Below are 12082 nucleotides of genomic sequence, written 5' to 3'. Positions count from 1 at the left end.
AGTCAACCATCTTAGAGCCGATCGACTTCGGTAGCCAGTTCTTGTGTGGACGAGCCGTATAACTGTTGGAACGAGTCAGCGAAGGATCAAGACTGACTGATGAATGGGCGATTGAGCTGCTTGYCTGGTAGYAACGTTAAAAAGCCCTCCTATTTTTTCCCCTGGCTCTCTAAATATTGCTTGTAATAAACGAAAGTGAACTTCGTCATTCCAGCCAGCCTCTTCATGCTTGGAATCAATGCAGTCTGTAGTCCAGTGGCAAACCAGCTTGATCTCTTGAGCTGACGGGATACGACCCGGGAGGTTGGCAAAAGCATTCGAGTCTTTAAAAGCCAAATCCCAGTCGTCCAGATCRTCTTGTTTTATATCGTGGTTGTGCAGAATTTGGTCGCGCAGATCTTCAGGAAGGATGCCTTTACAATTACCAATGCGTCGCATAATGCGTAAAAGAGACACCGCCTCTGAATTTGGAAGTGCTTGAAGAACATCGACGTTGAGTGCTTTTGTCTCTAACCCACTCTCATCAAGCCGAAGTTCCAGAAATTGTCTCTTCAACGGCGATGTAGAGCGAGTGCGACCGGAAGCGCTGGAGCTTGCGTGCGATAGTGCCTTGACTGGGTCATCCGAGGTTTCATATTGAGGCCGAGGTGTGAGATCTAGATCTGTGTGTAGCCTTTGCCTCTTCTTCGTGGGCGTTTCAGGGCCCTCGGCGTCCATGCTGAGTACTGATGGCGGTGGGCTCAGTTCCTGTACTTGTACTGGCTTGCGCTTGCGTTTGCAGGCAGGTGATGCTGATGCTGCTATATCTAGATCTTGCGACGGATTATAGGAATAGATATCGGGAAGACTGAGGACCCACGCGGTTACCCTGCTTTTGTTGTCATGATACATGGTTTTCAGTTCATTCTATATTTTGTTATTGTCGATGTTTGTTTTCTGACTTATTTCAGTGGAGTAAGGATATTTACATTGTCGTGCCAACCTAGAGTTTGGTGCCTGAGGCAATAGCTCTAACCCACTTCACTCAATCTGATCGGCTATGCACCGCCACTCCCGTCGCTGCGCCACCATTTCAGTCATATCAGCATAATTGCATTCATTTATCTTCAAATTCAATATTTACACTCGCATCCTATTCGGTATTAAGCACAAGATCTATATGCCAAAGGACATAGAATTTTCCGCTACTTGATGGCAGGGTCTCTGGCTATCTCAATTTAGAATATCAAAATCGATCCTATACTACCGACAACAGTGATTTGCTTCAGCATGATGCTAACGAGCATCTCAGAGATTAAGAGCCAAGGCTAGTGGTCCAGAGTCACCTCGCACGGGATAACTTCCGCGTAAAGTCAGCAGCCTCCGACGATTTTCGCGCGTTACTGGATGTCACATCTTGGCGAATTCTTATTACTGCCAGAAAGCTGATAACAATGCTATCATAAACATCGTCACATAACTTGTGATTGAGGAGCGAAACCATCAGAATAAGGCAGCGACGAATGAGTTGAGTCGGCATTAACCAAAAGCATTTAACATGGGTATGTGACGAGTGCGCATAGAGCATTTATAGTAGATCTACAAAGCTGAAACCTAAGTAGAAGCTTAAATATAAAGTATCGTTATTTTATGATCTTCCCCGCGGATAGAATGATGAGAACATGTAACTTCCTAATAATATACATAGAGCTGGGTAATGCCATTGTAATTAATAAGTTGGTTTGTCTTGTCAGATAATAAGCAATACCACCAACCACATTTTTCCGTTAGCCTTGCTAATGCAGCCACAGTTGACAAATCCAGATTTAGATACCTGTGAGAGAGCGCAGACACCTGAATGTGAGTTGTTTATCCCCTGTACGCCTCAGGCGAGAACATGCAGCAATATCTCATTTCGTGTGCTGACAGTGTCGTCTGAGAAAATAGAGGAGATAAATTGAGGACACACTAATCACACCGGAACGATTATTGCGGCACAGCCTGATATGTGCAGCATTACGTGGTGTTGCCCCCCCACCCTTTGCGTCAGTAAGTATGATTATGTAACTTTTAGTTATCGCTCGAGATTTCAATTCGTATCCATCACTCGTGTGTAACCTTTTGGAGTCGGTCGCATTTTTTCAAACTCGTATTGAAAGAAGGTTTATGATGGGTGACGACATGGGAAACTCCCTCCTCGATATTCGGACAAAATACGCGTCGAAAATCACGACGCAATTGATCAATATCTCAAAAAGCAAGGTGTCACAACAAAAGTCCGTTGAGTTTCTCAAGAAACTCAAGTGCCTATATTTCGAGGCTCCATCGCAACCCGATACGGATAAGCCTGGGAACTCAGCGCAGCCCATTCTAAAATTTGAAACCATTGATGCATTCACCCAACGGCGTTACGTTGCTCTTTCATACACATGGAAGCCGTCTTACGAAGAAATAGGTGTTCCCAGCGGTGGTTATCTGGTTGAGGACATCTGTTCCAGCAACCCGTCACCGTCTTCTGTAAGGAATACGGTTTTCAGTTGCATGCAGGCGATGGATAGGGTCTATAGCTTGAGCTGTTGCCCAGTTACATTGTTGTCGCGGACAATCAAAACCTCAGAGCAGCTAGAGCTGCTCATTGAAATCCTTTCTCAGGATTTTGTCGTACATGAAGATGGCCAATACTGGATATCGAGATCGACGACTCTAGAAAGAGCTCATCGAGCCCTTGATCTTCTCAACTATATCACTTCAGATCCCTGGTTCTCCAGAGGATGGACTTTCCAGGAAAACTACCGAGCTGGTTCGAAAATGACGCTTCTTATCACGCATGTTGCATCCATCAGAGCACAGAAGCCATCACACTATCTCGGAGCATTAGATGGAGAGCTTTGTATCAATTCTTGCAACTTTTACGAGCAAGTAACAAAGCTCTGCTTGGCTTACCAAAGTCATCAGCCGCGGCCATATTACTGGGAGCGTATCATTTCGAGGGCCGGAATGTACAAAGTTCTACTTCAGTCCGATGATAGTGACGGCGATAGTGCTGACGGCGACCACTCAGCCCCAGTATCAATGTCCCCTACTATCATAAAGGATATAGCCAACCGTAAGGTCGACAGGGAATGGGATCGACTAGCCATCATCGCCAATTGTTGCCAGTACATTAACCGCTTGGACAGCACGAAGCTGCAAGGCAAGCACAGCCTTGATTTGTCTTTACTTGCACTCTGTTTGATAAATGGAGAAATCTTCTCTAATCATCCCAAGAACAGCTGGGATAACATATGGACAAGAAGACTCCCCATCGCCGATTTCTTACACACGCACTTTTTCCACGGGCTACGAAGCTCGGGGAAAACAGGAAGGCTTACCTTCAATAAAGGCTGTCGATTTTCAAATGTTATCCTCAGGCAAGAGGGGGTGCAGACAGAAGGCTATCTCTGGCGATTGGACGGTGAGATTTCGACCACCAGCTTTCACCGGCATGGCAGTAGGGGAAAGCGATATCAGCGACGACTGCGACCACTTGAATGGCTGGCCCGCCGGCTGGCTGCACAGTATCGAATTCTCTCCCAAAGAATCTACAACATCCTCAATCTTAGTGAGCCATTGACACCTCCGCAACGATGGCAGCTTAGTATGGCTTGCAAAATAGAAGAAGCTATTAGCCAGGGAAAAATGCTATGTACGGCAACCGCAGCTTTTCTAGGTCGCGGGCCTTTGCCTGTTGCTATTTTTGTCATTGGGCCTGAAGACGATGATGATGACAGCAGTAGTGATGCTGCTGAGTCGTTGATTTTCGATCAAGCGTCTCACGTATTCACTTCTATTCATCGTAACCAACAGGGACAGCAGTCTTTTGAGTACAATGATCTGAATAAGCATGTCTCTCTCGAAGTCGATTGCTGTTTCGGGGAGAGTGCTCGGCAGATCCCTCAACTTTATACGAGACGTTGGATTCATGGCTTGTGTTTTTTTCATGGTCGTTCCCCACATTCAGTCATATTCCCCTGGCCCGCCTCATTACAAGGCCTCTAATAGGTCCATTGATTGTATCTAATCTGAGTAGTATGCAGAAGGAATCAAAATCAGCTGCCTATCAATCTGCTCTCTTGAATCTGGTACTGAAATGACAATGCGAACATTAAATGTATTTAGTCTATTGATCTAGATTGGCATATTCATGTTGTGTTGTATCGAACTCTGCTGCTTAAAATTTTAATTACCATGTTGGTGCTCCACGATATCACTGGTATACTTAAAGGTATTTACTTATGTGAGCAATGCCAGAAGAAATGAGAACTTCAGTCAATAGAACTCGCACAATCCATCTTGAAATTTTAATTCGAAATTGAACCGACTTACTGGATGTCGCAATTTTGAGCGACCCTTGATATCTGGCGAAAAATGAATTATCAAAGCGTGGGCAGAGTTCTTGCCAGGGGAATCGTCTGGGGTAAGAGGTCTCTGAACCAAGTTACCCTAAATCCTTTATCTGTCTGCGTGCCGTCAGTGTGAGTCGTTTTGCCATGTACATTCATTTCATGCTCAGCGATAAAGCTGTCGCATGATCAGCTCCATAAGAAAGGTTATCACGCATTTTCAATTAAAGGCTCCGTGAGGTCTCCAAAACACTGTCCCTCTTTCAGTGAAAGAGGAGCTAGCAGGGGTACGAGCCAATGAGAGATTGTAGAATTTCCTCTTTCAGTGAAATTGGGACGAACAATAAGGATGCACGGATCACCGTGACAGGAAACGGGCCCCGTTTCGCGATTTGGTAAACATGACTTGGACAGTAACGGGGCCCGTTACGAGTTTTGGAAATCCATGTCGGTTTTTAGACTGCTGATTGGCCTAAAACCCGTAACGGGCTCCGTTACCGGCTAGAATACTAGAGTAGAATGGTCAATGGACACTACTAGAGACCGTCGCCAGATTGTTGTGAGGGTTAATGACCGATGTTTTGGTGCATTAGACAAACAAGTTCGGGAACGGGCTTGTCAAAAAAAAGACGGTAGTGGAGTTCAGATCCACTGTGGGTATCGTTGAATGGAGTCATTTTGCTGCCTGAGGCCGGAAGCTTGGAATCTAACACCGAGGGAGCCGTTCTTAGCCAATCATATGTGCCAACAGGCCCACCAGTAGCTGAGTCTTCAGGCATTTGCGTCTCCTCATTTCACCTCTTCCATCATCACAATCATCATTATCATCAGCCTCGCCATCGCCATCATCAGAAACGGTCACGACCAAAGACCCGGTGAATCGTCACTACAGACCGTATAAAATTCCGATTTGTACCCCCCGAACGAGCGTCTGCCTCCTTCGGTGGAACAACCGGGGACTGTAGAAGGGGCCTGGCTCAGTTCTGCCAGCTATGATCTGGAGGACTGACACTTGGTCTGCCAGCTATGTTCTGGAGGCCAACAGGTCGCCTGTTGACGAAGCTGGTTCTCTTTGGTCTGTCTTGTGCTGTGCCGTGCGGTGACGCGTCGTCCAACTAGTAAGTCTGCTCAGCGTCTCGTCCAACTAACCGCGTCATCGTGTCGAACACAGACATGTCGGATATAGATATACACAAGTCCACGCCCGCCGTCATTGAATGGAAATCGGGCGGTGCGTCGCGTTCTTTAATCGAGCCAGACCCCAAGTTTGGCAATATAACCTTTACGACGAGTTTCGATGCGACGTGCTCGTTCTTCGAATTGAGCATACCGATCAAGATCAAACACACGCGACTAAAGGACGACAAGGACGGCAATAACAGCACCTCAGCATTAATTCTACGTATCCACGGTACTGCAGTCAATACCCTGTCTTTCGCATCCACCACAACAGCTCCCGACGCTATACAAAAGAAGCTCACATCTCGTGCATCGCGCCTCACGCGCTTGGACTTTCGACTGGACCAAAACCTTGATGTCCTCGTCCCCAAGAATGCCGAAGTGCCCCTTGTCCCAACTCGCGGTCAATCGGGAAACGTCCTCGATGCGATCCGCCAACTCTCCAATACAACCTCCCTGTCCGTTTACATTCAGGGCGCTGTGCTGTCAACTGAAGCATTGCAATCAGTCAGCAACGCATGCAGCCAGGGCCTTGACAAGACAGGTGACAGCGACCAGCATGACTTGGAAAGCCTGTATGGTGGTAAGGGGGCCAAGGTTGTTCGTCTATCAGCTGAGACTGGACAACTACCTCCATCTTATAATGAGATCACGTCCCCGCCGACGAAATCTCTCAGCCCTCCTAGCTATCAGCGAAAGCGACGTCGTCAGGATTCTGAGCCTGAGCGCGGTGATACCAGGGCTGAGCCACAGCCTCTTCTCGGAGAAAAGGGAAAGCAGATGCTCATACAAATACAAGACCAATTAAAGAGACTAGAAAGTGAGAATCGGCGTCTAAGAGAAGAAACAAACGAGCGCATCAAGGGGCTGGAAAGCGAGAACCAACGTCAGAGAGAGACTATCGACAAGCTACTTGCGCTTGTCGAGAATCGGAGCGATGACGTTGACCACATCGGAGAACAGACCGCAGAGAATGCTGCGGATCTGGTGACCGTCGATGATGAATTGACGCATATTCGGCATGACGTCGACGAGTTGAAAGCCAAAGCCGATTCTATTGATAGGGGTGACCTGGTAGAGACAGTTACGAGCGATGTTCTCGAATACTTCAGGATACGCCTCTGGGGGAACGACTGAAGCAAATATCACCAATTTGGACAAAATATATGTGCAGTTCATGATGACTGGGACACCTCACTGCATGCTGGGTAATCTTACATGTTCCTCGGGCAAAGTGAGACCAACCAGCGCTCCAGCCAATCTATGCCAAGCCCCGATGCCTTCTGTAGCCTGCATTCCATTCCGTCATCGTTGCTCTTCTCTCCCGCCTTGTCAGCCTTCGACGCGTCAGGTGCAGGCAACAATGCCCGTAAACAGCGACACCCTCGAATGTGTTGGGTGGAATTTATGTTATGTATGTTATGTTATGTATGTTTTTCGTCCGGGGGGCTGTAGGCCCTGAAAGTCCCCTACTGGGGCAAAGGACGTGCTGAGCTAGAGGATCTGGGATCTATCTATACGCTAATTACAAAAGTATCATTGGCCACGAGGATGACTAGTCATTCGCTGCGCGAACTTAGTCTTCCCCCAGATCCTGATTTTTGCAGACGCGTTAGCTCGAGGCTGTCGCAAGATGTACACGGCCAGATAGGTCAATACTTAAGCAACAGCAGTTTATTATATAGGGGAGGTGATAAACATGGATAGCAAGATCTGCAGGGCGGCCCACCCCGAGTGAATCTACCCAACGATATGGCCTGGCAGCTGTGATATTGCGGAAATAAGCCAACCCTGTGGGCCCATTTGTACAGACGATTCTGGTAAAATCGCTTGCCATTGACTACTAGGTCTATAGGGATAATAGACCTACAGGTAGTATTAATACTGCTTAATTAAGGCAGCAATTATGCCATTAAGGTCTGCTAGGGAAATGTAACTTCTGACGTGTTCTATCCTCTAATGGCCGTCGAGGTCGCTAAGTTCAACCTCCAGAATGCAGCAGAAATATATATCTGGAACAACCAAAAAGCAGTTTCATACTATTTAGGCACACAAGTTTCCAAATGAACTATAGAAGAACAAGAATTCGGGTTATAGTCAGGAAAGTCTAAGTGCTAACTCTCTTCTGGAGTGTGTGAAATTTGAGGTGCTTGTCTGATGTTGCCAGACACGTCGTCTCCATCCTTCCCATCCTCAGGCCTAAACTGATCCAACATTGTAAACCAGTAACTTTTGAAAGAAGCGCAATCTTCTTCTTCGAGCGTCCGATTCTGAATTCGGTTCCTCAGAGATTTCACAATTCGGTCACATCTTTCTAGAACTGTCATTCGAAGGTACCCGTGAGCTCCACGATAGGATGATTTCGCCATGTTGTACCCTCCATAAAGAACTCCAGTCAGGGCTCCAATGTCCCAAATAGGGTCGTAATTTTTACTAGCAACAAAGCACGATCCCGTAAAAAACGTGAGCCTATATTAATGGCTCATCCATATTGGTTAGAAAAAAGGTCTCAAGATTATCTCATAAGACCGGAAGACTCGCTTCTGGAAGGGTTGAAAGGGACTACTAACGACATTGCCGCTTTGGCAAAGTGATTTCTAACCTCAGCTGTACTCGAATCGCTGGACTTGAGTATGTTGAGGATGTTCTCCATAGCAATGAGATCACGGGCGGCTTTGTCATATTCGACCTTGAGGTGCCATTGGTACTGACTGTCTCCATTGACGGCTTGATGGCCAAGAACAACATCTTTCATAGCCAGGTTAGCAAATGTCTCATTTGCGAAAGTATTTCCAGGCGTCTAGCTCACCCTGACATTCCATAGCTATGGTTTCGTCATCTGGGCCCTTTAGATAATACAAACGTTCGCGCACTTGATTTAGATGATACTCTGCGGATCGCTTTCTAGAATCGAATTCTTGCCATACTAACTCGACGCCGAAGCCGCGGTAGCTCTGAGATACCTGGCAGTGATCATGGGTCTCTCTTGTAATGACCCGGTAATCCAACGCCGAGGCAGCATGGTGGCGGTTCAGGTCGCATCTTTCGGTGGGCAATGCCGTATCAGACACGGAAGAATGCGCCAATTGCTCCATTTCAGGAATACTCGATATGGATATAGTAAGCGCAATAATCTGAGCTCCTCTTCTTTCTTATAAAAAAGCAGAAAAGATAGAGAAACTCTCTACAGGATAAGGCAGCCTTGGTCCTAAAATATCATGCATCATACCGGTGTGCTGATCGGAATTCGTGTGAATCACGTGGCTATGGTTGATCACCATTACCGCATGCATGTTTCACCCAACATAACTATTCTACTGATCTCATAGGGTCGGAAGCAAAGCCACACTTCCATTACATCACATATAACAAGCGGTGAACAAGCGGTTGGACAACAAGTAAGCTGCAAATTCCCAACAAAACAACTGCCAATTTTTTCACAGGGTGGCGGGCTATGCGGTCTAGTGTAGGAGGCAGATGGTGTCGTACAATACATTATCTATTCCTGTACGTTACGAGTAGGAGCTCTTTCCTCTACAATTACTGAATATTAGATCGGAAGACAAAGCTTCAATTTGATTCGGAATCGTCTACTTGTGCTTCCAGTGATCTAGAAGCCTATTTCTAAGAATGAAAGAACAACTTCCCAATTATCAAGAGGCACTAAACGTGTCTACCTTCAATTCAAATGAATTGCTACTCGTTCGCCTGGAGGTCTGGCACTTTTTCGACCTCGGTAGATCGCCCATCCTCAACCACCAGTTTGCCAGATCTTTCAGGCAATCCAATCTTGACCATTGGATTGTACGGGAAGTCCCGGTTACTGAGCCTGACGATCTGGCCAGTCGTGATACCTTTGTCCCCGTTCAAGTAATAACTGTCCTTCTTAGCCCTATCTACCCAAGATAAGAAAAGTCAGACCTGGTCCGTCGTTACTAACATTTTCCTCGCATTCTCAAGGCCGACTTTCAACACAAACGCTTCACCGATGATGATCCCCGCGGGAGGGCTCAATACCATGTCCGAGACCTCTTCAGGCGAATCGCCCCGGCGCTGGTATTCCGATTTTTTCTTGAAAATAGAACTAAGCCGCACTTGATGAGTCTGGTCCCTCTCAACGTACCACAAGATCGGAAAAATAAATATGAACAACTCTTCGCCATCAGTCATTTGAAGATCAACGTTCACCTGTTCCTTAGACCTGGTCAACTGGATGAAATCGACGCCATCGAAGTTCTGTATGCGTCCTCCATTGTCAAGAAAGGATATTTTGTTATACCATTGCTAACATTACAAGACTTTCCACTGCTACTAATGCTCTATCGGCATTATCATTTATCGTTGACTTTTTTATAATGATGCATGCCGAACAGACAAATCAATCGCAGTTCACCTCGATACCCACAAGCGACGCGACTATTATTTTCGGTCTAGCCGAATTATTCAGTAGTATTCAAACAATTGCTCCATTGGTTAGCGAGGTAGGCAGTCCTAGTTGTATTCGCTCATCTTTAAAGCATCTAACGGTTTCAAGCTACAACAATCATACGAACGTAGCATGACATCTGCTGCAGTGGATCAGCCAGAAAGATTAAATGCCTGGCAACAAGCCGCCCACCCATTTTTACAGCATCAAACCAGGTTTTCTCGTATAGCAACCACCCTTGAAAGAATAAAACATGGTGAAGGTGCGCATATCTATTCCTTCTTATTTTAAAAGAGCTCCTTCTTGAAGAACGACTTGCTAAGTAAAGGATGTCCAGCCGTGACCCCGCAAGCATTGTACACAACAGCTCAAGACCTCCATGCTAGTAGCCTGGAATTCAACAGAGTAAGAAGCCGCTTGAATTCACATTTATCCACTGAGCTAGAAAAATACAAGCTCATGGAGAAGTGGCCAAAAGCATTCACAGGTGTTGGCGTCGTAGGCGTGGGGGCTGGAGCTATCCTTCTAGCATCAAACCCTGCAGGCTGGGCTGTCACTGCAGCAATTTTGGGCTTAGGTGGTGTCGTATCAGCGGCCACTGGGGGTTGGCAATGGATGAAAATTTCCAAGAAGAGGAAAGCAATTCGAAAAGGTAAGCTTTCCTTTGTTTGAATAAGCAAATATCAGCCACGACCTATTCTGACGCTTGAACAGTTCAAGAAGACCTGAGAGACCTGGCCGGCGTTTTCAATGAGGCCCGGCATGATATCGCCATATTTATCTGCTGGGCTGTGCTTGGTATTGAGTTGAACCATCTAGGTGATGCGGAGAAGAGAGCTTTCCTGGAAAGTTTCGCAGTTGACGTCGATGTACTGCAGTACCAAGGTTATCGCGAAAGCCTTGTTAAAAGTGGTATTGATAAAGTCCTCAAGTATTGCAATGATTTGGCCACGGACTTCCATCAAATGGTAGAGTGTTGTGGCCTCGAAGTTGATATTGCCGAGACCAATTAACGATGAGCAATTGGAATATTGCTCTGTAGCCTCAGGTGGGGATTTATGTACTTGAGATATATGATATTTTTTAGGCGATCCTAACAAGTTGGACATTGTGAAATCTTTTGTGAACTCTGCTTGATAAGCAATTACGTCGGAAAACCATCTCTCAATGAGACGCGAGAAGCGATAGTATTCTGGTATGATATGTGACATTTTCGATGCGTATGGGGATGATGAATTGCGCGATGCCGTGATGATGATTAGGACAACTGTTTTGTTCTTCGCCATTATCGGGTGGTATGATTGGCACGGGTTTAACCAGCGAATCATCGAAGGGTTATTCCAGTTGTAGTTAGGCTGGCTCTGTGACTAAAACCAAGGCCGTAGTATACTCGTGGCAAGCCCGCTGGCTGCAGCAGTTCTCATCTGCTCTACTACAGCGTCCCTTCTCGAGAGTAATCATACCCTCCGACTGCAACCCGAAGACATCGAAGAGACATATCCATCACCTTGGTTTTCTCCCATGTCGTTAGCCCCCCAGAACGTTGAGCTCGAATCAACTCAAACCCGGTTGTAAACTTGTTGATATTGTGCCAGACGTAATTAACAAAGATGGGAGTGCGAACTGCCCACAGGTATGATGGATGCCCTGGTAGCTGTTCTTGCCCGAAGCTGGCTTGCCGCCAATGCTTTGCATACCATTGCGAAGCTGTGGATTTAACGCCAGAAGCCGTAGATCTGAATTCTGAAATGGATATGTGCGAGCAGCGTCTACGATCTCTTTAGCGAGATTGTACATTTAGCCATAAAGAATACCCCCACGGCGGTGTCGAGACCTTGCAGGCGTCAACATAGTCATAGCGCCAGTATCTCGAAGCATTGACTCATGGTAAAAGTTTTGGCCGGACTTAGGAATATTCCCGTCATAGAGCTGACTGAGGTGGTGACGGATGCAACAGCGCCGCCAGAGGTATGTCTGAGGTTCASGTGATGGAACRTCATCAGGCATTGGGCAGGTCTCTTTACCCACATCAATGTACAGCCAGTCGCTGCGTATATGGGAGAAGTCTAGAATGCCGTGTAGTTTGTCTTCAAAGCTGTTCATGGCCGCCAGTAGA

The 12082-nt window shown here is 46.5% G+C and overlaps 6 protein-coding genes across 6 annotated transcripts in view; 3 read left to right on the top strand and 3 right to left on the bottom strand.

Annotated features, from left to right (window-relative positions):
* Positions 1-11: 11 nt before the first annotated feature.
* FMAN_14099 (uncharacterized protein) lies at positions 12-891 on the bottom strand (the record flags this gene model as incomplete). The annotated part of the gene is made up of 2 exons (XM_041826014.1): positions 12-62; positions 265-891. The coding sequence occupies 2 exons, from the start codon at positions 889-891 to the stop codon at positions 12-14; spliced, it is 678 nt and encodes a 225-aa protein (XP_041691337.1).
* Positions 892-2148: 1257 nt separating this feature from the next.
* On the top strand, positions 2149-4017 carry FMAN_14098 (uncharacterized protein; the record flags this gene model as incomplete). The annotated part of the gene is made up of 1 exon (XM_041826013.1): positions 2149-4017. The coding sequence occupies one exon, from the start codon at positions 2149-2151 to the stop codon at positions 4015-4017; it is 1869 nt and encodes a 622-aa protein (XP_041691336.1).
* A 1517-nt stretch (positions 4018-5534) lies between these two features.
* FMAN_14097 (uncharacterized protein) lies at positions 5535-6677 on the top strand (the record flags this gene model as incomplete). Its single annotated transcript, XM_041826012.1, has 1 exon — positions 5535-6677. One exon carries the CDS (start codon positions 5535-5537, stop codon positions 6675-6677), a length of 1143 nt encoding a protein of 380 aa, XP_041691335.1.
* Positions 6678-7654: 977 nt separating this feature from the next.
* On the bottom strand, positions 7655-8635 carry FMAN_14096 (uncharacterized protein; the record flags this gene model as incomplete). Its single annotated transcript, XM_041826010.1, has 3 exons — positions 7655-8009; positions 8111-8288; positions 8350-8635. 3 exons carry the CDS (start codon positions 8633-8635, stop codon positions 7655-7657), a joined length of 819 nt encoding a protein of 272 aa, XP_041691334.1.
* Positions 8636-9898: 1263 nt separating this feature from the next.
* On the top strand, positions 9899-10979 carry FMAN_14095 (uncharacterized protein; the record flags this gene model as incomplete). The annotated part of the gene is made up of 4 exons (XM_041826009.1): positions 9899-10021; positions 10075-10228; positions 10304-10618; positions 10681-10979. 4 exons carry the CDS (start codon positions 9899-9901, stop codon positions 10977-10979), a joined length of 891 nt encoding a protein of 296 aa, XP_041691333.1.
* Positions 10980-11681: 702 nt separating this feature from the next.
* FMAN_14094 (uncharacterized protein) overlaps positions 11682-12082 on the bottom strand; it is a gene marked incomplete at both ends in the record, with an annotated part of 1836 nt that continues 1435 nt past the window's right edge. The window contains one exon of the mRNA XM_041826008.1: positions 11682-11735. Within this exon, the coding sequence (XP_041691332.1) occupies positions 11682-11735 (54 nt within the window). The remainder of the gene's footprint in view (positions 11736-12082) is intronic.

The sequence above is a fragment of the Fusarium mangiferae genome (assembly GCF_900044065.1).
Source record: "Fusarium mangiferae strain MRC7560 genome assembly, contig: FMAN_scaffold027, whole genome shotgun sequence".
Classification (NCBI taxonomy): Eukaryota; Fungi; Ascomycota; class Sordariomycetes; order Hypocreales; family Nectriaceae; genus Fusarium; species Fusarium mangiferae.
The sequence above is the reverse complement of the archived record's forward strand: the minus strand, read 5'-3'. Positions and strand labels throughout refer to the sequence as shown.